Here is a 25,557-nt window from a genome sequence, read left to right on the forward strand (position 1 = left end):
CTACTTCTTTGTCTATGTGAATTAGCTTCAAACAACTAAGTAACTTAGCCAACTAATTTTAGGGAAGATGAATCCATCAGATAACAGAATTAGCTTCGAATAATCCTGGCCAAACAGTACGGAAGAAATCTAGCATTTTATTCTTTTCGACATTATTCACGAAACCAAAAATTACGTTCTAACAATCTATGGAACTCGAATTTTCAGTACCTTTTGTTTTGTTCATCCGATTTTTTTATTTTTTTTTTGATAATATGATATATTTTAGATTTAATTATTGTTTTTACTATTAATAGTGCCAAAAATCACTGGAAGCAAGGTTCTACAGAATTTCGGTCTTTAATAGTCGGAAGCCTTCCTTTCGTTATTGATCAAAATTCCGTTAACGCTCACAAATCGTTCGATAAAACATGATCTTTAGCAACATTGTGTTGCCGAACTGTCACATATCGTTCCATAAAACATGATCTTTGTCAATATGATGTTCAAGTCGAAAAGAACAAGTTTGATGCCACTTACACTACTACAAATTGAACTTTTAGAAGCGTCAACAATTTTTTAGAAGCGACAATTCGAGATAAAGAGAGACATGTTGCTTCCACCTCACTCAACGAAAAAAAAATAAAATTTCTGGCTCGAAAAAGTCAAAATTCTGATATTATAAGCGACAATGTCGCTTCTAATTATTTTCCCGCTCTTTAGAAGCGACATGTCGCTTCTAATACCACTTCCACGTTTAGTGATATATTGAGCAGTTCATTTTGTCCGCCTTTTATTTCAGTTTTCAACCGAATTGCGTCATTTTGGTTTAAAAATAATTTAAAAGTGACAAGTCGCTCCTATTGTCGCTTCTAAATTAGGACTCAGATTATAAAAGACACCTCTTCTTCTCCAATTCACTTCGTTTTTTGGAGAAAAATTCAAAAACTCTTCGCGCGCGCGCGCGCGCACACACACACACACACACACACACTCTCTCTCTCTCTCTCTCTCTCTCTCTCTCTCTCTCTCTCTCTCTCTCTCTCTCTCTCTCTCTCACCGATTTTCCTCTACCTCCAATGAACCAAAGTCTTCCCTCTGCCACATCCAATTATGGTGAGAATCTTTCCCTCTCTCCATCTTTCCTCCTCTGCGCCGACCGGATTCCTCGCCTCCACCTCACATCCACGCTCCGGTGAGACTCATACTCTCTCTTTCTTTCTCTCTCTCTCTCTCCCCCTCTTTCTCTATGTCTTTCCTTTTTCTTTCCCTCACTATCTCTCTCTCCTCTTGGTAGCTCCGACCACCACCACCACCATCATCACCTCTCGTTACCTCCGCCTCATCCCCAGTAAGTTTCTTTTTATCTATCTCTCCCCCTCTATTATTCAATTTTTTTTTTATGGTTTTCGGCCACAACCACCATCTGCCTCCGACCCACACCCTCCCGACACCACCATTTGCACGACCACTACCACCCATGCGCCACCACCACTCCTGCGCTACCAACTCCGACCACGGCCCCAAAACCATGGCCCAACCATCACCCTTGCCCTCACTCCGCCCAACCACCACCTCGACCACCACCGCCCCGCTTCCCTACACCACCGCCATCACCACAAAACCCAAATTCGAGACCAGCCACCACAAAAACCCACAAAAAAGCCTATGCGAAACAAGCCACCACCTCCGGTTGAGATCAGCCACCACCACCAGCCTCTAGCTCATCACTCTCTTTCTCCTTTTATATATTTCAGCCACGAAGCGTCAAAGCTCCACATCGCCATCGAAGCTCCGCGTCGTACGATCCTCGCGTCGCAGCAAGCCCCACACCATACTGCCCCTTCTCTACCTCGCAAACAGCCCCTTGAAGGTTACTAAGTTAATCTAATCTTGTTAATTTAAGTAGTTAATAAGTTAATTAATTAGAATAATTTTGTGTATGTGTTAAGTAGATTAACTAGTTAATATCTTTTATTTAATTTTGTTGATTAGTTTGCATAATATGTTGAATGTAGTTTAGTGTATTAATTACTTAATGAATGTAGATTAGTTTAGTTTGTTAATTACTTAATGACTTTGTCAAATTAATTAGTAAAAGATTTGTTAAGTATATCAGTTTCTAATAAGTTAATTAATTATTTTAATTTTTTAGATATAAAATTGTATGTGTTAAGTTAATTAATTAGTTAATAAGTTTATTAATTAAAAAAATATAAGTATCTAGCCCACTACAAACATTACGTTTGCTATATAACCTACGTTTTAAGATTCTTTGAAATCTAGCCAAAGTGAGGACATGGCCAAAATTATGTTCCAGACTTGCCCTTTTGCTCTATTTAAATTTCTCACGCTACACATCAATTATATTAGGCAAGCGATTTTATTTTGATATTATTTGATGATTTTTTATTTATATATTTATTGATATTTTCCTATTTTGTAGCGTACACTTATATGGTTTATTTACGAAGATTTGCATTTTAAAATTTTAAAAAAATTTGAGTATTATTCTCTATTTTCATGAGCTTGCAGAACCTTATAATTTCATCGCCCTAACAGATATAACAAGAAATTGGCTGCACAATTTACATTAACCAACAAACATTCTATCTAAACATTTTAATCTAAATAAACACTTTCATATATTAACTGCTATTAACAAACAATATTAAAACATCTGATTTATAAAATATGTCATAGCATTCTTTCTAGTCTTTTCTGTGTTCCAAAATAACAATGAAAAACTAAATATTTTAATCTACACAAATACTATTATTAACTGCTATTAACAAACCATGTCAGAAAATCTGACTGATAAAGAATTGGCTGAGTCGGTTGTACTCATGTTGACACACGTCCCTCAAAATGCAATTGCACGATAAAAAAAGAGTGACGGAGGACGCGTTCTACGACATTCTGTGGATGGGAATGCGTGCGAGAAGTATTCATACTTTGTTGTGGAGTCGAGGAACGTTCGGCTTGGACTTGTTACCGATGGTTTCAACCCTTTTGGTGAAATGAGCTTGTCGTACAGTATGTGGACAGTGTATTGACCGCGTACAATTTGCCTCGCTGGATTTGCATTTGATGTTGACGCTCCTCATTCTGTATCCGAAGTCGCCTGGAAAGGACATCAATGTGTTTTGTAGCCGCTAGTCAAGGAAGTGAAAGAGTTGTGGGAAATAGGTGTCTGACTGCGAGATGGGACCGATAACAATCAAGTCTTCTGATTGCAGGCTACACTTCTTTGGACGATCAATGACATGCCTGCGTTTCCCGTTAGAAGTAGATTCGTGCACTATGAGATAATGGTTACTTGCCAGATTCTCACCAGATGAGAAAGTGCAATGGTTACTACAAAATGCGTGTCGAGAAAAATGAGGCATCTAAAGAGGTTGACCCCGAGTGAGATAATGGATCAGCTGAATAATCTTCCTCGTAAGACACCAGGCAAACAATCTCAGGGCCGAGGCACGAGCAAACTAAGTTGGACCAAGAAAAACATCTTCTTTGAGTTTCCGTACTGGTCAGAGTTGACGTTGAAGCAAGATTTGGATGTGATGCACATAGAGAATAATATGTGCGAGAATCTACTCATGACGTTGCTCAGCATAGACGGGAAAGATAAGGACATCAAGATAGAGAGGCAGGATTTGAAAGACTTGAACATCAAGACTAATTTACAGTTGGAGAAGCGTGAGAATATGTGGTACCGAAGAAGAGGCATGAGTTCACTGATTCACTTATTTACTTTAACTTGTAATAATATTTTGCAGAAAGTGTCATCTCGGAACAAGGCCAACCAAGCCAAGAAGACCACAGTGAGCCGACAAGAGATGGTATCGTTTGCCAACTACCGATGGTAAAACGTAAGTTTTATGTAAAATTTCACTTATTCGAAAGGTTAACTAATACTTATTTGTATACACTCGCAGAGGATGGAAGATTGTTCTAGAGTTGGAGTATGGGAGAAACTCCATCAACATAATAACGGGGCCTGGAGGACGTCCACTGCTGGAGAATACTATCTAGGTTATATTTTCACCAACAATTCATGTTTCAATTAACGTAATTAATTTTTTTGGCTTTTATATGCAGGCCCGAATAGTTGATCAGCTCGCTGATATATGGCGGCGAGCAGAAGAATGAGGGAATCACCTTAACAAATACGATATGGAGATGGCTGCGATGGCACATGTTCTCGGCATGCGACGTGGCTGGGCTACAAGGATATGGCCATTCGTTCAGATCTGCTCGACGCCCGGGTTCACAACCTCGAGGCTGGGTCTTCATAAGCTTATTTTAGCCAGCATGAGGAAGATATGTCATTCTTACGTAGAGCAGAAAGAGATCTAGCTAGTTGGTGCATACGTTGCATCTCAGGTAGGGCATAGTCTTAGACCGATCTCCCCGGATCTTGCATCGAGGTTGAGCCAGATTGCGCAGCGTTACGCCGGAGAGTCGTCCTTGTCACCGAACGACCCCAAGCAACTTCGAGTGCACCCCTGAGGCAAGGGTGCGACTCGAGGATCCTTCGCCATTATCTGTCGCCGATGAAAGGGATCGTAGCCGCTGTCTCGACAAATGTACCTGCGGAAACGAGGAGGACGCAAAGGATCATCACGACCTAACTTTAGGGGCTCGAGGTCATATTTTGATCGCATCTAGACATTATATATTTTTTAGACGTTTTCATTGTATTTGTAGTTTTTAGTACTCTAGTATATGTACTTAGAATTTTATTTATGTGTGCACTTAGACTATTATTTATATGTGCACATAGACTTTTATTTTGTTCATATGCACATTTTGTGTTTAGTTACGGTTTTCATAAATGAATGACACTTTTGAATTTATGTTTTTAAAATTTGAATATAATTTATGAATTATAATTTTAATCATTTAAAAAATAGAAAAGAAAAAAACAATTAGAAGCGAGAATAGACGCGGGAAATAACTCCCGCGTTGTGGCGCGAAAGTTTAGAGGCGATAATAGAAGCGGAATGTCGCTTCTAAATATTTCCTACCATTGTGCGGGAGTCATTTCGAGCGACAATTTGGACGACTTTTGGAGCGATAGCAGATGCGACTGTCGCTTCTAGATTTTAGAAGCGAGTCTTTAGAAGCGACATTGTTGCTTCCAAATTCATATTTAGAAGTCAATTAGAAGCAATTTTTCGGTGTTTAGAAGCGACTTTTGGCGCTTCTAAAGCTCTTTTTTCTCCTAGTGTTAACTAATCTTCAATATTTTTGGCTCAAAAGTTAGAGAACAGATGTTTGAAGAAGTGCAAGTGAATAGGTATCAGCAAGAGGATTTTTCCCAACAGCCCATGGCAGACCTTCCTTCTATCGACAATCCGAGCGTCATCAACATTGATATTACGTTCCCCTGCTCGAAAGGAAACACCCTCCAATATTTTTTGTTTTTTTTTTATCAACATATAGTTTATTTTGAAATACACGATGATCTATCAAATATAATACTATTACATTCACCTATATTGTTTAAAACTATAACTTAAAAAATTATTAAAAAAATCCTAAAAAATAGAATAAACATATAAATTCTACAAAGCTTAAAAAATATATCTAAGTTTCGATTACAATAAATGGAGAATGTTATAATGGTTCATTTTTTATGTACTTTGATACTGCATCACTATGATATACGACTTTCGAATACAATGAACAAATAGGACCTAGTGCGTGCTCGATAATAAGGCAAATGTCATATTACATGTGTAGCGAATAGATTTTATGTTTATACACCTAATTTTTTTTATTTCTCTCGCTTCCATCTCAAAACCGAGGAAAAAACATCCGTTCTTATCCACTTTTGAAAATTTTTCTAAAAATCTCTAAAATTTAGGTATCGATGAGTATTGTTTCTTCAACTAGTTTCCTTTGAAGGAACGCAGTCTTTCAATTTCAACTTCAACAAGATAGAACACTATATTTGTTTTGGGTTAATTGGTGGGTGGTCATTGTCCAACTAATTTGCTTTGTTGGACCGAAGTCTTTAACATTGACTTTTTTGTTGGCCGGGAAAGCTCTTACTCTTTTTTTTAAAGGACAGCTATGCTATCAGTGGAGATTGAACTCACAACTTTCACATTGTAGGTGGTGTGGAATTATCAAATAAACTATGCTAGGCACTAGGAAAAAAATAGTCATCCGGTGCGACGATTGTCGCACCAAATACCTCAAAAGTCACACCTGATAGTTTATTAGGTGCGACTTTAGGTGCGACAAAGTCGCACCTAATATGCCGTCGCTAAAGGTATTAGGTGCGACATGTCGCACCTAATATGTATACCTTTAGGTGCGACACTTTTAGGTGCGACTTTGTCGCAACTAAAGTCGCAGCGGATCATTTTATATCAGATGCGACTTTGTCGCACCTAATAGGTTATTTTAATTAAAAAATAGAGAGAGAGAGAGAGAGAGAGAGAGAGAGAGAGAGAGAGAGAGAGATGTAGGAGGCCGGCGGGGGGGGGGGGAGGCTGGTCACGGCCGGCGGTGGGCTGGATGAGAGAGAGAGAGTTAGATTGAGAGACGGTGAGACGGAGAGAGAGAGAGGGGGACGTACCGGAGCGGGCGGCGGGGCGGGGGAGGCTAGTCACGGCCGACGGGACGTGGGGCGGGGGGCTGGCTGAGAGAGAGAGAGAGCGCGGGGCGGGGGAGGCTGGTCACGGCCGGCGGGGCGCGGGGCGTGGGGCTGGCTGAGAGAGAGAGAGAGAGAGAGAGAGAGAGAGAGAGAGAGAGAGAGAGAGAGAGAGAGAGAGAGAGAGAGAGAGAGATTGAGAGACGGTGAGACGGAGAGAGAGAGAGAGAGAGGGACGTACCGGAGCGGGGGAGGCTCGTAACGGCCGGCGGGGCGCGGGGCGGGGGGCTGGCTGAGAGAGAGAGAGAGCACGGGGCGGGGCTGGCTGAGAGAGATAGAACGAATGAGTGAAAGAGAAGAAGAGGCTCGGGGTTAAAACCCCTAAAACTATTAGGTGCGACATTGTCGCACCTAATAGTCATATTGGGTGCGACTAAGTCGCACCCAATATGAAATCCCAGATCCGAAAAATTTCAGAGGGATTCGGCGGGAAGTTTAAATTTGAAATCCATTGGGTGCGACATTTGTCGCACCTAAAGGTATTAGGTGCGACAAATTCATATTAGGTGCGACATTGTCGCACCGAATACCACTAAACATTAGTGAAATTTTTAGTCATCTGGATGAGTATCCGGTGCGACATGTCGCACCTAATATGGGCTTAGGTGCGACTATTAGGTGCGACATGTCGCACCTAATACCCTTCCGCACCCAATATGTTAATTTGTAGTAGTGAGGTACCACATCTCTTATTCTTCTTTCTTGGTCTATTAATTGATATCTCGAGTCATTCTCTTGTGCGTTTGATATAAAAAATTGTCAGTATTAGAAGTCGAAAAAATATATAAAAAAGCCAAATTGCTACCTTCAATTAAGATTATAGCCCAACAATTCAAATATTAAAAAAAATATCCCAACTCATGCCTACGTCTCAATAATACGGAGCATGCGTCTTGCTAGAGTTTTGGCTATTTTTCTAAATTTTTAGAAACTTCGGTTAGAATTTAAATATAGGGGGTTTAAATTGAATATATGGCTAACTCTCCCTTAGAAGTTTGGATTTATACTACGTAATCTCATTTATTTCCTAGAAATGTCTTTTGAAAGGCTTGATACGACGTTTGAAATGCCAAAACTGGATTGCAACAATCATCTCCGCTAAAACATATCAGATAGATGATCTTATTTTCCAAATTGGTCTGAACTAATTTTATATGTAGACTGCACGAGCTCAATTCGGGGATATGTACACTTAGGTATAAGTTGAGAATTAGAAAAATATTTGTACAGATTGAAATTATGTGTTTTAACATGATTTACAAATTTATAAGGTGAATTCGGTATATAAAATTGGGATAAAAGAGGAATGTTTGTTGTTCATGTTCATGCCCAAAAATACATACAACTGAATCTCTAGTGGACTTAGCATCCCTCTCTATCGAGTCTCAATGAGAGAACCCGTGACAAATAAGGAAAGATATTCAATTACTGAAAACACAAATCGTCTATTTGTATAAAATCAAATTTGATGAAGAAAGAGACTGTTTGAACAAGTAAAACGTGGATGATCTAGCTAAATGTGTTTCCTTCCAACAATCCTTAATTACAAATTTAGTAGTTGTTGTAAATATGTTTCAACTGATTTTGGGTATATCATATCCATGCAGTGCAATAAGAAAGTAATTCATGCGTATATCATCCGCGGACACGTTTGTAAATACCTTGAATACGGCTTCATGAACATCATATCCGAGCAGCAGGTTTGTTGTTTATTAAAGAAACGACTTCACGCATATCTTGTTCGCGTGACACAATCGTAAATACTTTCCAAATATGTGAAGGAGAAATGCAATTCCTGACGCAATTGTAATTACCAACCACATATCATTTGAGTGGCGGAAATATAATAACTGACTAATGTCTTATTTATTTGAGTATCATATTTGTAAATACTCACTTTTCATCCCCTCTCCATTGAATCTCAAAGAGAGAACCAAGAGAAATAAGAACGTATAGATTTCAGTAAACGTAAATCATCGATTTGTATGAATCTAAATTGTTGCGCAAAGATACTCTATGAATATTTCATAAGTAAAATACAAGTGATATATATATATATATATATATATACATATATATATATATATATATAATATTTACTAATATGCAATCTACAAAAACTCGTCAAAACGAATTTTTCGTTGTGGAATTTCCTACACGTACATCAAGATGGTTAATACATTATATATATATAAATTTTTTTTGGAGCTAATCTAGGCGTTAACTTCGAACTTTTGTCTACGCCACACACTATCTTTGAAGTATGCTTCATCCAGAAAGCTTTCGAAATCCTAATCGAACTCATGCTTTACATTTAGAGCGACTAGTTTTCCATTTTCTTTGAGAGCTGCCAAAAAATTATAATTCGAAGGCTTTCATTTTAGGATGGAAGCGATGTACATACTATGAGCCTATCTTAACTTCCAAAAGGAATAAATAAGAATGGATGAAGAAGATTTTTAGGTACTGACATGACATAATTATATATACCAATTTTTTTTTTTTTTTGTTTTAAAGTTTTTAAGTCCGAAATAATCAATACCATTTAATTCAATTAGATCTTCCGTGGCATGATTTAGTTTGGAAAAACAATTTGATAAAGTTGTTCAAGACAAGCTGAAGAAGTTGTTCAATACCCGAAATAATCAATACCGTTTAATTCAGTTGGATCCTCTGTCGAATAAGGCTAATTGCTTATTTGGTTTGGTCAGTACACGCAGACCTTTGCGTTGAACCAGTCTCTCTGCTTTTGAGATCTTCATCGACAACATGTTTTAGGTACTTGTCACTGTTGTACTTTATTTGCGCAGAATTTGTCAGTGCGTGTTTTGCATTGACGTGTTGTGTCAATCTTAGGGAGATGATTTGGTGAAAGAGAGAATGAGACTCTGATCTAAAGGGAGTTTAGATTGCCTTCCATTGAGGAAATTAAAAAAAAAGAAGGTATTTGTAAGGAGGTCTACAAAATTAAGTCATGTACTTTTGATTATTGAGATAGTTGATCGTTTTTCACCACCGGACGTATCGGTCCCACTGAGTAGCTGTTTTATCACCGAACAGATTTATCAAATTTCTGTTTTTTTTATTGCTTTTTGATTGGTTACTTATTTGATTGTTGATTGATTTAATTGTGCTAAAAATAATCAGTTGTTCAACAAGTTGTTTTATTTACTAATTGAACAACCATCTTAAAACACGTTTAATAATGTCAAATTCTTATAGGACGTTCCATGTATTCTCAAAATTACAGCATCATTGTAGGATAAGCCCCTACGATAATAGTGATGTCGCCATGATAAATAACAATATCGACCATATATTATAATTCTGAAAATAAGTATATCAAACCTACCAGTAGTTAACTTATTTGGAAACTGTATATAACTAGTTTCTTTTTCAAACATTGTCTAGAAAATTAAATTAGAGATTATGCTATGATTCTAATGAAACCAAAACAAATAAAGAACACAGAAAAATAATCAATATTAATAAACGCATTAATAAATGTTTGTGTGGCAGAATTGGAGCTCCGAAAATTGCTCAACAAAGTTGGAGCTAACCAAGTCATGGTAGTGAGCCGACAATAGATATAAGAAAATTGAAATCAAGGGTTAAAAAAATACCGTTGAAGGAGATTAGATTTCAACCGCTTAAAGTTAGTTGAGAGAGTCTCACCTTTCCACTCTCAAAGAATATCTAACAGTCAACCCCTACCGGCCTTCCCTCCCTTTTCTTTCTATTTCTCATTCCAAAAAAAAAAAAAAAAACATTTTTTTTCCTTTTCAAATTCATTTTCCTTTCGTTTCATTATAATGACAAAAGAAACTCTTGGGACTTCATTTTGTTTTATATCCTTTAATTAACCAGACCCCATATATTTCCCTCTCTCTTCTTTCTACTTGTGCCCATAAATAAAACCAAACCCCATTTTTTCCATTCCTTAATTGAAATAACTACAAACAAACACTTCTGAGGCTGGTCTTGGCCATGGGCGTGGACATGTCGAACAACAATCCACCATCGTCTCGCACTAAAGACTACTTCGCTTCACCGGCTCTCTCTCTCAGCCTCGTAAGCATTTAACTCACTCTCTTATCTGTTAATACTGTTTGGTCACTAATTATCGGTAATATAATTCACTTTCTTTCGCAGGCCGGGATTTTCCGGGAAGCCGGAGCGGCGGCGGCGGCGACGAACATGGAAGTTGAGGAAGGGGAAGAAGGAAGCGGCGGAGGAAGGAGAGACGACACGGTGGAGATAAGCAGCGAGAACTCCGGTCCGGGGAGGTCGAGATCGGACGACGAGTTCGACGGCGACGGAGACGACGAAACTGGCGACGGAGACAACAAGAACAAGAAGAAGAAGAGGAAGAAGTACCACCGCCACACCGCTGACCAAATCCGAGAAATGGAAGCGTAAGAGAGCCCTAATTAAATAATTAATTCTTTTCATTTCTCGTCAAATAATAAATATATAAATTACGTGACGATACAATTATAGGGATTAGGCAGCGGATATGATATAGTATAAGGTGGTGGTGGGGCAGTTATAAATTATGGGGTACTTTATGGATCAACGAAATTTTCATTTTCTGTACAAAAAAAAAAAAAAAATTATAAGAAAAGAAAAGAGAGGAAGGAAGAGAGACTAGTGTTTTGGGTGGGTGGATATAATTTTGGATGCACATGCTTATGCTAATTTTTGGTCGGTCGTTGTTGCAAACCCACACTCACACTCTCGCTTTACTACACATACATTGATTCATCATGTTTTAAAGAAGAAGAAAAAAGGCAGCTTTTAGAGCATGCTTTTTCATGTGTACGTACCATGTACTCATCACAACTACCTAGTTCTTTGTATTCACGAAGCGCTTTAATTTAAAAAAAAAAAAAGAAGGAAAAAAAAATATTAATTTACCAAATATATTCTTTTGTTTATCTGATGAGGGAGAGAATGAAAAGAAGTGATAAAATATAATTTTGGTTTGCGTGGTGAAAGAAAGCATTGATTTTAATCCCCAAATGAGATTTGTTTTGTTTAACAATTACATCGAGGCTTTGTCAGCAGTGGAGAGATGTGTCGGTGACATAAATGAGATAAAATAAAATAAAATATGATGTGAGTTAATTGGTTTATACATGAATGAATAACATTGGATATCATGTGCAGGCTGTTCAAAGAATCACCTCATCCGGATGAGAAACAAAGACAACAACTTAGCAAGCAATTGGGCCTTGCTCCAAGACAGGTCAAATTCTGGTTCCAAAACCGCCGAACCCAAATCAAGGTATTGTCAACGTCCATGCATGTATACAATATATATGCATATACCATTAATATAATATTATTATCTTATGGAATCTGGCTCGAGTTAAAAATGTCTTATTTTGAATACGCTTTTATTTCACCATCTTATCATTTTACTTTATGACAATGTCGTCATAAATTTAAGTATTTTTATGACATGTCATGTAAAATTGTGATTAATTTTGTCCAAAAATAAAATTTGATGATACTATCGTCCAAATCATCGTCATTGTTTGTTTGTGATTTGATATACTAGTGAAATTTTCTCATTCATGTTTGTTTGTGAAAAGCCAAATTCCATATTCACTAAAACGCTGTCAAATAATTGGTCGATCCCATCGACCCGTACGTGAAGATAAAAGGGTTGGTTTTGTTTTGTTGTTGCACAAACAAGGCTATACAAGAGAGGCACGAGAACTCATTGCTGAAATCAGAAATAGACAAGCTTAGGGATGAGAACAAGGCGTTGAGAGAGCAGATAAACAAATCTTGCTGTCCCAACTGTGGCACTGCAACTGTCAGCAGAGACGCTTCCATGACCACTGAGGAGCAACAGCTTCGCATTGAGAACGCCAAGCTCAAAGCCGAGGTCATTTCTGTCATTTACTTTATATCATCAATCTCCTGCCTATAGTACAAACATTTATGAAGTCGAGTTAAATTTCATTTATTCTTTTCGTCCATTTCTACGCCTGTTGCTTGTTGATTTAAAACGACCAAAATTAAATGAGTCAGCAGAAGCATTTATATTGACATAGACTATAGTACCATAACGTCTTTCTGATGGTCGACTAAACAAATATTTAAGATTTCGTTGTAATAGAATTTAAGTGCATGCAATAACAGGTAGCATATAGAAAGTTATATATATTGTAGAATGAAAAAAAAAATTATGCAATAATATCAAATGAAATAGTCCCTTATTAAAATTAGTCCTTTTTGCAATCAGGCGATAATGATTATAAATTAAGAGAATATATCATTCACATATATGCCACCAAAAAAAAAAATAATCATAGTTATCAGGAAATTATATTTAAATATTATTAAAACATAAAAGATAATTTAACAATAAAAAAATAACTCCTCAGGGTGTAATTGTGAGTTGAAAACACAGGAATATTAACCTTTGAATAACGCTCAGTGACATGACATGAATGAATGATAGTTTCACACATAAACAAATTATTATGATTATATAGGTATAGTGCGATTACTGGAACCGTAGTGATATATTCACTTCGTCTTAGAGTCCTTGTACTAACATGTTATCCTCAGGGTGTAATTGTGAGTTGAAAACACAGGAATATTAACCTTTGAATAACGCTCAGTGACATGACATGAATGAATGATAGTTTCACACATAAACAAATTATTATGATTATATAGGTATAGTGCGATTACTGGAACGTAGTGTTATATTCACTTCGACTTAGAGTCCTTGTACTAACATGTTATTCGATGGGTGTTTTACCCAATTTCTAATAGAAAATCTGTGCAATTTTTTTTAAAAAAAGTATAGTAGAGTAAATCATTCGGTAGCGTGACATGAATGTAAAACTTTGGCAGGTAGAGAAACTGAGAACAGCCATCATAAGGAGAAACCCGGCAGGGACAGCCTCATCACCGTCTTGCTCGGCGGGAACGGACCAAGACCAGCACAGAAGCTCTCTGGACTTCTACACTGGAATCTTCAGCCTTGAGAAATCGCGGATCACCGAGATAGTGAAGCAGTCAATGGACGAACTTGTGAAGATGGCCACCGCCGGCGATCCTCTCTGGATCCGCAGCGTCGAGACCGGCCGTGAAATCCTCAACTACGACGAGTACACCAAAGAATTCAACATCGAAAGCCGCGGTGTCGGTGGCCACAAGAGGTCCATCGAGGCCTCCAGAGAAGTCGGCGTCGTTTTTGTCGACCTTCCTAAGTTGGTTCACAGCTTCATGGACGTGGTAAGTTCATACCATCACTCAAAATTTTACAGCCAAATTCTTGATTTGCAATTGCTACAAAATATTTTATGTACACAACAAATCGACGATTTAATTATTTTTTATATTTCGGCTTTTATTTTTTAGAATCAATGGAAAGATATGTATCCGTGCATGATCTCCAAGGCAGCGACAGTCGACATCATTTCCAGTGGCGACGGAGACAATAAAAATGGCTGCGTCCAATTGGTAAGTACGCCGAAGTAGAAAAATCAATTTAGAGTTAGTGTCATTGAAGTTTACGTGTGAGTTCAATGAAAAAGAAGAAGAAAAGCTGAGTTGGTATGGTTTTACGGATGGGACAGATGTTTGCAGAGCTACAAATGCTGAGTCCAATGGTGCCAACCAGAGAGGTCTACTTTGTCCGATACTGCAAGCAATTGAGCGCCGACCGCTGGGCCATCGTCGACGTCTCCATCGACAAAGTCGAAGAGAACATCGACGCCTCGCTCGTGAAATGCCGAAAACGCCCCTCCGGCTGCATCATCGAGGACAACTCTAATGGGCATTGCAAGGTAATTCAACCTCACATACATACACTTTCTTTTTTGTCATATTCTTGAAAAACTTTAATGGGCTTTTCCGATCTTAGGTGACGTGGGTGGAGCATTTGGAATGCCAAAAAAATACGGTCCATTCAATGTACCGGAGCATCGTCAATAGCGGTTTGGCGTTCGGAGCAAAGCATTGGGTCGCGACGCTGCAGCTTCAGTGCGAACGGCTCGTCTTCTTCATGGCAACCAATGTCCCCATGAAGGACTCAACAGGTAAAAACACCATTAAAACTAACGCCCACCCAAATAAATTAAAAAAAAAAAAAAAAAAAAAAAAAAAACTCGGTATCACGATTCATGGGTGTGTTGTGATTCAACGTGATTAGGAGTGGCGACACTAGCCGGGAGGAAAAGCATACTAAAGCTGGCGCAGAGAATGACAGCGAGTTTCTGCCGGTCGGTCGCGGCTTCGAGCTACAACACGTGGACGAAGGTGGCCGGAAAGGCCGGGGACGATATTCGAATCGCGTCCCGGAAGAACCTGAACGACCCGGGAGAGCCTCTCGGAGTCATTCTCTGCGCCGTCTCCTCCGTCTGGCTGCCCGTCTCTCCCCACACCCTCTTCGATTTCCTCAGAGACGACACCCGCCGCACCGAGGTTCGACCCTGCTTTCAATTTGCAACGATCTACACCCCAACAGGGCAAAACAAAAAAAAATGTTTATCCAAACTTCATGTTTCTTTCAGTGGGATATAATCTCGAGCGGAGGCTCGGTCGAATGCATAGCAAACTTGGCGAAAGGGCAAGATCGCGGAAATGCAGTTTCGATCCAGGTGAGTTTCTCGTCGCAAGCTGTGTATCTCATTTCATCTTTCGAAACTTTCCTAAATCGATGGTATTGTTGGTTGATGTTCGTATAGACGATGAAGTCGAAGGAAAACAGCATGTGGATAGTCCAGGATTGTTGCACGAACGCTTACGAGTCGACGGTGGTGTACGCGCCGGTGGAGATGGCGGGAATGCAGTCGGTGATGAGCGGGTGTGACTCGAGCAGCCTCGCCGTTCTGGCCTCGGGATTCTCGGTGCTTCCCGATGGGGCCGAGTCGAGGCCTCTCGTCATCACCTCGAGGCCGCCGGAGGACAAGGCTTCCGAGGGAGGCTCTCTTCTCACCGTCGCCTTTCAGATACTAACCAACCCTTCCCCAACAGCAAAACTAACCATGGAGTCTGTCGACTCCGTTAACACTCTCATTTCATGTACCCTCAAGAATATTAAGACTAGCTTGCACTGCGAGGAGGGTTGATCCCCCAAAATAATAACAAACAAATTACAGAAGAAGCAAAAAAATTATTTGATGAGATATATATATAAAGTTTCAACTAGTTAGGTAGGCTAATCAACTTGTAAAGCCTCATCTAATTAGCTTTTACTGCATTGTTTCTCACTATGTGTGGTTTAAGCAAAATATGACGCATTGTGCTTTGTCTATATTCTTTACCCGCCTTTCTTCTTATTTCAAGTTTCAATGCAATGAAAATGGTAACCTCACATTTTCTTTTACTCGGAACACAATGAAAATTATCACATTGTGCTGAAAGCCTCATCATCTAAGGTTGGCTGCAATAATATGATACGAATTACTAGTCCTTTTATGGTTCACAATTTTACCAATCTCATCATAAAACGAAGATAAAAGAGCCAACTTGAAGCGTTAGAACCGAGCATATTTCCAGTTCTATGCAGAATAAGAAATCCAAAATCGAAATGCAAGTACTAAAACGCGCAGAAAATTCAAAACTTGATGACCAGAGTTTTTACCAAGCAGCAAAAGAATATAAAATAATCTCAGCTTTTCAGTTCAACAGATGCACCGTAATCCTTCCAATCTAAACATGAAAGAAAGACTAAAGAAGAAACTTGAATTTAGAGAATCGAGCATATATCCAACACAAAGCTACAAAACAACAACACCGAAATGTACTCACAATCGAAAATAAAACGAGAGAGAGGGAAAAAAGAAAAAAAGTCGAACGAATCTGTGGCGTCTCGGTCTAACTTGGCTGCTGAGACTCCAACGGAATCCCGAGCTCGCCGTCGGCGGGAGGGCGAACGTTCCTGGGAGGAAGAGCGACGGCGAGGAAGGTCTTGGTCTTGCTGATGGGACGAATCTTCTCGAGCTGGACGAGATCGCCGACCTGGAATTGATTCTCGGGGTCGTGGGCTTGGTACTTCTTCATCTTCCTCACGCGCCGCTTGTACTTCGGGTGCGGAGCCAGCCGCGTGACCTGCACCGCCACAGTCTTGTCGCTCGCCGAGCACACCACGCGCCCCTGCATCGTCTTCATCGCACGCACCTCCAGTCCGCCGCCGGCAGGGCCCGGGAGGCTGAGGCTCGACGGCTTCCACAGGTGAGACAGCGGGGTCGAACCATGGAGGAATCCCGGCGAGGACGAGAGGTTCAGGGACTGTAGAGAGGACGAGACTGTGGCTGTGAGAGACATTCTCAGTCGCTGACGGGAATTGCGTTTTTGGGATTCTGGTTCTGGTTCTGGTTCCGTGAGTGGAGCAGAAGATAAATATATGGATAAACATGCGTCAATTAAATTTTTATTTTATTTTCTTTGGTTTATTACAAAAATAACTTCTAATACAAGATTTATTACACGAATAACTTTTAATACAAGTTGCAAGACTTCTAGCTTTTAAATCATAACAAACTTACAATTTTTTTTTCCAATTTTTTTTTTTGTTGAGAAAAACTGGGAATTTATAAGCGGCTCTCTTGGAACAGCAAAGAAGTATTGACCAAAACAAGGTCTGAAATACAATCAGGAACAGTAAATCATGTCGAAGAAGGATGGGTTGTTACAGCCAAAGAAACCAAACGATTTGCTAAAGAATTTTCGGATCTAGGCACAAACAAGACCTTAAAATTACAATGAAGATTAAGACATTTAATATTCTCAGCTAACAAGTCTTCCTCTTTAACATGAAGATTATTGTTTGTCAATAAATCAGAAGCTGTTTTTTAATCAGATTCAACTTCACACAAGAGAAACCCAAATCTATACGCTAGGATCATACCTTCATGGATAGCAAGAAGCTCCGCTGCAAGCACCGAATGAGGCTGTGGAACCGATCTGTAGAAACCAAGCAGAAAGCCACCAACACCATCCCGAACACAACCACCTAGACCGCTGATCATCGAGGTCGCATTAAAGGAGGCATCAATGTTCAATTTCAACGTCTTGGAACGAGGAGGAGACTAGACCGCTACGACTTCGGGAGCGGGAGGGCTAGGGGGAGCCATATTAAAGCGGTGGTAATCGTCGGAATAAGAGCCCACCTTTGCGAACAACCCCGCCATCTGAGGATTACGATTATCATGGATATACTTATTCCGACGAGTCCAAACATCTCAGAACATGATCGCAAAAATACTAGAGTCGTAGCGAGAGAGAGCATATAGTTCTTCCAAAAATATATGAATTTCCCACAACTGATTAAGTTCAAAGATTTCTCAAATGCAGAATTTTTCCGAGCCTCTTCAACTAGCGGACAGAACACCAAACTGTGGGCCGTTGAGTGTCGTCGGAAACCACAAAAAAATACATTGAGGAGAAGTAGGGATATGTCCTTTCTCAAGATTTCTCTGAGTGGGAATAATATCCTTACACGCCTGCCAAATAAAAATCCTCACTTTTTGGCGGAACCTAAAGATTCCAGATTTTGTTCCAAGAGTTACAAGCCGCCCGGGAACTTCATGCCAGAGAACTCAAAGAAGCGTACATAGCTTTTCGGTAGCCACTTTTGATGGTATATACATCCTTATCGTTGAAATGCCAAAGAATTGAATCATCGTGACATAAACGAGGCCAGGGCAACGATAAGATCATATCGGCTTTCATAGGTGAGGAATTCCGCACGAACTTTTGGGATATTCCAATCCCCGGAGGCTAATAAGAGATCACACACTTTCGCGACCAATGTAGCAACCGCTTTTCATCATTCGTACCCCACCAAAAATTTGCGCAAATCCCCTCAATAGCATTACAAATACCAACTAGGAATTTAAAAGTTTCCATCGTGTAAGTTGGTACGGATTAGAGCATGGCCTTAATAAGGGTCTCTTTTCCCCCGTTCAAAAAAGCATTTGGATCCCCATCTGTGAAGCCGTTTCACCACTCGAGACTGGAGGAACCCGAACTGCAAACGCTTAGCTTGAAGCGTGAATGTAGGGAGACCAAGAGATGTCGATGTTCGAAGCGGTAGGGACGTGGAGCAGCTCTTGGATCATTCGCTCAACCTCTTCATCGGTATACGGAGAGAAGGTAAGAACAGACTTCTCAAGATTAACAAGTTGGTCCGATGCACTAGAATAATCCTCAATACATCTTAAAAAGCTTTGATAATCAGATTCGGTATTCAGGAACCACACGAGACTATCATCAGCAAAAAACAAGTGTGATATGGCGGGACTAGCTCGAGCAATACTAATGCCATGGAGATTACCATCGTTAACTTGTTGATGGATGAGAGAATAGAAGCTTTGAGAACAAAAGATGAATAAATACGGTGATATCGGGTCGCCTTGTCTAATACCACGGGACGGACGAAACTCCTCGAAAATAGAGCCATTAACAAGAAACGAGAAACTCACCGAAGAGATACAATTCCATCACTCTAGCGATCCAGAGAGGGCCAAAACCCACTCATTCCATGAAACTTTTCAAATAACTCCACTCGATACGGTCGTAAAAATCTTTCCTGTATATCAAAAGTACTCTTTCCTGTCTCGAGATTTTCCCATTACGGTTTGCTCTAGAGAGGTTTTAATGAGACCTCTTTTAAAAAAAATGTTTTTTTTTTCCTTCTTATTCTATATCTGTATTTTGTACCAGAATATATATACTTGGTAAAAAAAATATATGTTATATGAAGTTCATAATAATTTGTACTTCTTGTGTGCTTTTTCATTCAAGTTTCTCATTAACAATAAACAGAACTTGAGTACATATATTCTGAGAGATGAGATGTGACGTTAAAAAAATAGATTTGATGTTTGTGAAGAAATGAGTGATGAGATGAGAATAGTTGATAACTCTTCAAATGTTTATAGATCATAACATATATGTTTGAATGAGTTTAAAAATTGATCGAGTCTTCATACCCCGAAAAATAGGCATCATGTAAGTTAGTTTTACGTTATTTATTTTTTATTGCATGAAGTTTTTGTGTTTTATATTTTTTTGGATCTTTTCGTTGTAAAAATTGGGGCTTTGCAAAACGCCGATGCCTCACTGCATTTGTCCCCAACAGCCCATCATTTTCGTGTGACAAAGCAACATAAAGTTTTCCGATTTTAAGTAATGAGCTAGTTGGTTCCATTGACTTCATTCGGTTTATATCATTTGCGAAAACCCGTTTAACCTTGTGTACCTTCTTTTTAGCTACCGGTCTATTTGGTTGTGTCTCTTGGATGCTACGGTCTGCTAATGGTTGGAGTCGGTCTCATGCGCTTTCCTACTTGTCCTCAAGAATCTGAACTTTTGTACAAGGTTAATGTCTTTGGTGTCCGTTTAGAACTACCGTGCTTGATCTTTGAACAATTGTTTATTATAGTTCTTTGGTTTGATCATAAGCAGATTATCATGACATTTTCCTGTAGTATATTTTGACTAATTGAAGCTTAATTTTAACTTGGACTTGTTATGTTGTGCAGGACATAGCCGAGGCCAAGGAGTTTCTGAAGAAAAAAAGCGTTGATGTTGATGCAAAAAAAGATTGACAACACGACCTCGGTTCTTTCCTATAGTTCCGGTGCCTAACAATCTACACAGTATAATCTTTTTGGTCTCTTGATATGCCACTGCGGTGGTGGAAGAAATAAATTTTTTTTTCTTTCTTTCAAATGGCTTGATGAAAAGTTTAGGAAGATCAACATTTTTGTGACTACTACTACTACAGGAAATATAACATCTTCTAGATTTTTTTATATTGAGAACTTATATTTTTAATTGATGCTTTGCCTTATTGTTTTTATATTGAAAAATTATATTTTTAATTGATGCTTTGCCTTATTTTTTTTCAAACCCGAAATAGGAATTCAAGTCACTTTTAAATAAACTGACATAAAAAATACTGATATTTATTATGTTTTTCATAGATTTGACGTCGCTTTTTAAAAGAGCGACGTCTAAAATTACAGTAAATTATAGATATGACGGGAATGACTTTTGGGTGCGACTTTTCGCACCCAAAGCTCTACCCTCCAAACTATTGGGTGCGACTTTTCGCACCCAAAGCTCTACCGCCAAATTTTTGGGTGCGATTTTTCGCACCCGATGTTTTTCCCCCACCTTTTCAACTATGTTTTGTGCAAAGTTGGGTGCGATTTTGGGTGCGAAAAGTCGCACCTAAATGTCGCACCCGAAAGTCATGACTTTTGGGTGCGACTTTTCGCACCCAAGACCTTTAGGTGCGGACTTTCGGGTGCGAAAAAGTCGCACCTAAAGTCGCACCCAAATGTATCATTGGGTGCGAAAATTGACTTTCAGGTGCGAAAAAAGTCGCACTTGTTGCTATTTTTTGTACTAGTGTCAGTAGACTTTTTCTTCGCTGGCGATTTCGTCCTAGCTTTGGCTTTTGCTTTTCCTTTTCCTTTGTCTGACGTCGCACGAGAGGATGACGAAGACCCATATCTCCCACCTTGTTGTTTCGCCGGAGATGGCTTCCCCGGAGATTTTCCCTTCACCATTGAGAGCCACTATTTACAGATTTAGGGTTTGTTGCACAATTAGGTTTTGTTTTCGGTTTCCCTCCCAAGATTTGGGGTTTTGTTTTCGTTTTCAGTTTTATTTCAATTTTTTATTTCAATTTTTATTTCATTTTTTATGTATTAAATTTTTCACACTCTCAGTTCGTTCGAGTTTCCCATAATACCCTTATTTCGGGTACCATGTGCCTAACACGTGAGTAGTTAACTGACATTTGGACCTATTTTTGACGGAAGGATGCAAATGAGAATAAAATGAAGATTACGGGGCAATATGGTCGATTTTATATTTCCAGGGGCGTATTGTAAGGAGCGCCATACTTCAGGGGGCAAGAGTGTCATTTATATTTTATTTTCTTTAGTTTATTACAAAAATAACTTCTAATACAAGATTTATTACACCAATAACTTTTAATACAAGTTGCAAGACTTCTAGCTTTTAAATCATAACAAACTTATAATTTTTTTTTCCATTTTTTTTTAAACTGGGAATTTATAAGCGGCTCTCTTGGAACAGCAAAGAAGTATCGACCAAAACAAGGTCTGAAATACAATCAGGAACAATAAATCATGGTGAAGAAGGATGGGTAGTTACAGCAAAAAAATCCAAACAATCTGCTAAAGAATTTTCGGATCTAGGCACAAACAAGACCTTAAAATTACAATGAAGATTAAGGCATTTAATATCCTCAGCTAACAAGTATTCCTCTTTAGCATGAAGGTTATTATTTGTCAATAAATCAAAAGCTGTTTTTTAATCAGATTCAACTTCACACAAGAGAAACCCAAATCTATACACTAGGATCATACCTTCACGGATAGCAAGAAGCTCCGCTGCAAGCACCGAATGAGGCTGTGGAACCGATCTGTAGAAACCCAGTAGAAAGCCACCAACACCATCCCGAACACAACCACCTAGACCGCTGATCATCAAGGTCACATTAAAGGAGGCATCAATGTTCAATTTCCACGTCTTGGAACGAGGAAAGACTAGACCGCTACGACTTCGGGAGCGCGAGGGCTAGGGGGAGCCATATTAAAGCGGTGGTAATCGTCGGAATAAGAGCCCGCCTTTGCGAACAACCCCGCCATCTGAGGATTACGATTATCATGGATATACTTATTCCGACGAGTCCAAACATCTCAGAACATGATCGCAAAAATACTAGAGTCGTAGCGAGAGAGAGCATATAGTTCTTCCAAAAATATCTGAATTTCCCACAACTAATTAAGTTCCAAGATTTCTCAAATGCATAATTTTTCCGAGCCTCTTCAACTAGCGGACAGAACACCAAACCGTGGGCCGTTGAGTCTCGCCGAAAACCACAAAAAAATACATTGAGGAGAAGTAGGGATATGTCATTTCTCAAGATTTCTCCGAGTGGGAATAATATCCTTACACACCCGCCAAATAAAAATCCTCACTTTTGGCGGAACCTAAAGATTCCAGATTTTGTTTCAAGAGTTACAAGCCGCCCGGGAGCTTCATGCCAGAGAACTCAAAGAAGCGTCCATAGCTTTTCGGTAGCCACTTTTGATGGTATAGATATCCTTATCGTCGAAATGCCAAAGAATTGAAACGAGGCCAGGGCAACGATAAGATCATATCGGCTTCATAGGAGAGGAATTCTGCACGAACTTTTGGGATATTCCAATCCCCTGAGGCTAATAAGAGATCACACACTTTCGCGACCAATGTAGCAACCGTTTTTCATCATTCGTACCCCACCAAAAATTTGCGCAAATCCCCTCAATGGCATTACAAATACCAACTAGAAATTTAAAAGTTTCCATCGTGTAAGTTGGTACGGATTAGAGCATGGCCTTAATAAGGGTCTCTTTTCCCGTTCAAAAAACATTTGGATCCCCATCTGTGAAGCCATTTCACCACTCGAGACCGGAGGAACCCGAACTGCAAACGCTTAGCTTGAAGCGTGAATGTAGGGAGACCAAGAGATGTCGATGTTCGAAGCGGTAGGGACGTGGAGCAACTCTTGGATCATTCGCTCAACCTCTTCATCGGTATACGGAGAGAAGGTAAGAATAGACTTATCAAGATTAACAAGTTGGTCTGATGCACTAGAATAATCCTCAATACATCTTAAGAAGCTTTGATAATCAGATTCGGTAACCAGGAACCACACGAGACTATCATCAGCAAAAAACAAGTGTGAGATGGCGGGACTAGCTCGAGCAATACTAATGCCATGGAGATTACCATCGTTAACTTGTTGATGGATGAGAGAATAGAAGCTTTGAGCACAAAAGATGAATAAATACGGTGATATCGGGTCGCCTTGTCTAATACCACGGGACGGACGAAACTCCTCGAAAATAGAGCCATTAACAAGAAACGAGAAACTCACCGAAGAGATACAATTCCATCACTCTAGCGATCCAGAGAGGGCCAAAACCCACTCATTCCATGAAACTTTTCAAATAACTCCACTCGATACGGTCGTAAAAATCTTACTCATGTCAGGCTTCAATGCGCAATATCCTATTTTGCCTTTTTGATGAGTCATCAACCAATGATTACATTTGAAACCCAGGAGGATGTTATCATTTATTTGCCGACCAGCCAAAAAGGCACTTTGGTTCTCATCAATAACTTCGTCGAGAAGCGGTTTCAAACGATTTGCCAAAGCTTTGGAGACAATTTTGTAAAGCATGTTACAATGAGCTATCGGTCGAAAATCCATGACTTTGCAAGCCCCCTCTATCTTCGGTATAAGTGAAATCAGCTTCTTGTTCCATTCGGAGAGACCTGCTCCGTCGTTCAAAACTCTGAGGCAAGCATCGGACACCCGGTCACCGACAATGTGCCAGTATTTATGGAAAAAATAGCAGACTTCTCATCCGGACCGGGATCCTTCGTAGGGTGCATATCGAACAACGCCGTCCCGATGTCTTTTATGATGAAGTCTTTTTCAAGGCTGCCAGCTGAGAATGTATTTAGTTTCGGAAGACAATGGGGCAAAACTCTCGTGGTCTTCCACTTCTTCTCATCAAGGAAGAGTATGGTCGATGATAATTCTTTTTAGATAAACGATAAAAATATTTTATAAAATTTCTTATAAAAATTTATCAAAGAAAAATTAAAAATGTTTCAAAATATATCTTTTTATATAAATCAAAATATAAAACGTAATTGATTTCGTATAAAAAAAAAATTATGCAAATGCATAATTAAATACATACATTATTTTTAAACTAATCAACACCGACTAATTTCATCGAATCAGCGACTAAAAAAGAGTCACCAGTTCCCTTATTTCTTGTAGCAACATCAAACAAATCTTACGTATCTAAAAGTTGGGAGTGGGGTCTGAGCCACCTTTATGCATCATGTGAATCCGATCTTACATGCGTTATTATGAAAACTCTAATGATCGTTGTTATTTTAGAAAATTATTAGAAAAAAATATTTCGGTAAATCATCTTTAAAAATATAATGGAGAAATTTGGTTGAATAACATAAGAAGAAAGTGTGTGTATATATATATATATATATATATATATATATATATGTATATATATATATGTATATATATATATATGTATATATGAAAGTTATTAAAATTGTAACAAAATTTTGTCAAATTTATAGAAGTTATTTCAGATTTTTCTTTATAAAATACTACTTAAAAACAAATAAATCCAAGATTAAACAAATAAATCTAACAGTAACGACACCAGTTTGGCTTCCAACATATATACACAGAGCACAGTACACTAGATTTGAAAGAGAAAAAAAAAGTCACATTTATATGAATTATATAATTGTAACAAAACATAAACTAACCGGAAGGTTTCTGTTTAGCTTTCCTTTAGAAGATCTCGAGTACTGACACGTATACAACCGCATATCCTCAACATAGTTAATAAGAAGCACTCCCTCTTTAACTTCAATCCTGGTGCCGCCACGTGGCGTCTCTAGGAGGCGACACGTGGCGGCCAGTTTTTTTTTCCCTTTTTTTTGCCTTCCAATTTTTTTATTTTGGTTTTGAATTTTTCTTTTTTTCCCTCCAATTTTGATTTTTTTCCCTTCCAAACATTAATTTTTTTACGTATGTTATAATCATAATTACTAATACTATATTATACTATATCAATAACATATATTATCCTTTATTTTTTTTCCCAACCTTTAATTTTTTTTCTCTTTCTCATCAATATATTTTGTATATCTTTTTATTTATATTATTTCCTTTTTTCTCCATCTTTCATCAATATGTTTTGTATAATTTTTTTTATGTATATTATAATCATGATTACTAATACTATATTATACTATATATAGCAATAACATACTATACCAATAACATACATTATTATGAG

At 38.7% G+C, this 25,557-nt stretch overlaps 2 protein-coding genes and 1 pseudogene across 3 annotated transcripts; 2 read left to right on the plus strand and 1 right to left on the minus strand.

Moving 5' to 3' along the window:
• Positions 1 to 10,512: 10,512 nt before the first annotated feature.
• Positions 10,513 to 15,929, plus strand: GL2 (HD-ZIP IV family of homeobox-leucine zipper protein with lipid-binding START domain-containing protein). Its single transcript, XM_089625274.1, has 11 exons — positions 10,513 to 10,717; positions 10,799 to 11,061; positions 11,816 to 11,933; positions 12,348 to 12,542; positions 13,523 to 13,906; positions 14,033 to 14,134; positions 14,251 to 14,460; positions 14,538 to 14,712; positions 14,826 to 15,097; positions 15,187 to 15,273; positions 15,361 to 15,929. Exons 1-11 carry the CDS (start codon positions 10,634 to 10,636, stop codon positions 15,742 to 15,744), a joined length of 2,274 nt encoding a protein of 757 aa, XP_089481400.1. The 5' UTR covers positions 10,513 to 10,633; the 3' UTR covers positions 15,745 to 15,929.
• Positions 15,930 to 16,206: 277 nt separating this feature from the next.
• RPS17 (ribosomal protein S17) lies at positions 16,207 to 17,004 on the minus strand. The gene has a single exon (XM_089625275.1). The coding sequence runs from the start codon at positions 16,940 to 16,942 to the stop codon at positions 16,493 to 16,495; it is 450 nt and encodes a 149-aa protein (XP_089481401.1). The 5' UTR covers positions 16,943 to 17,004; the 3' UTR covers positions 16,207 to 16,492.
• A 1,687-nt stretch (positions 17,005 to 18,691) lies between these two features.
• LOC149385039 (dolichol-phosphate mannose synthase subunit 3 pseudogene) lies at positions 18,692 to 20,420 on the plus strand (annotated as a pseudogene). Its single transcript, XR_016301340.1, has 3 exons — positions 18,692 to 18,772; positions 19,892 to 19,999; positions 20,164 to 20,420. The product of XR_016301340.1 is annotated as a dolichol-phosphate mannose synthase subunit 3 pseudogene (transcript).
• Positions 20,421 to 25,557: the final 5,137 nt, after the last annotated feature.

The sequence above is a fragment of the Urtica dioica genome, chromosome 9 (assembly GCF_054948205.1).
Source record: "Urtica dioica subsp. dioica isolate 48M chromosome 9, U.dioica_male_clone48M_v1_H2, whole genome shotgun sequence".
In the NCBI taxonomy this organism is placed as follows: Eukaryota; Viridiplantae; Streptophyta; class Magnoliopsida; order Rosales; family Urticaceae; genus Urtica; species Urtica dioica.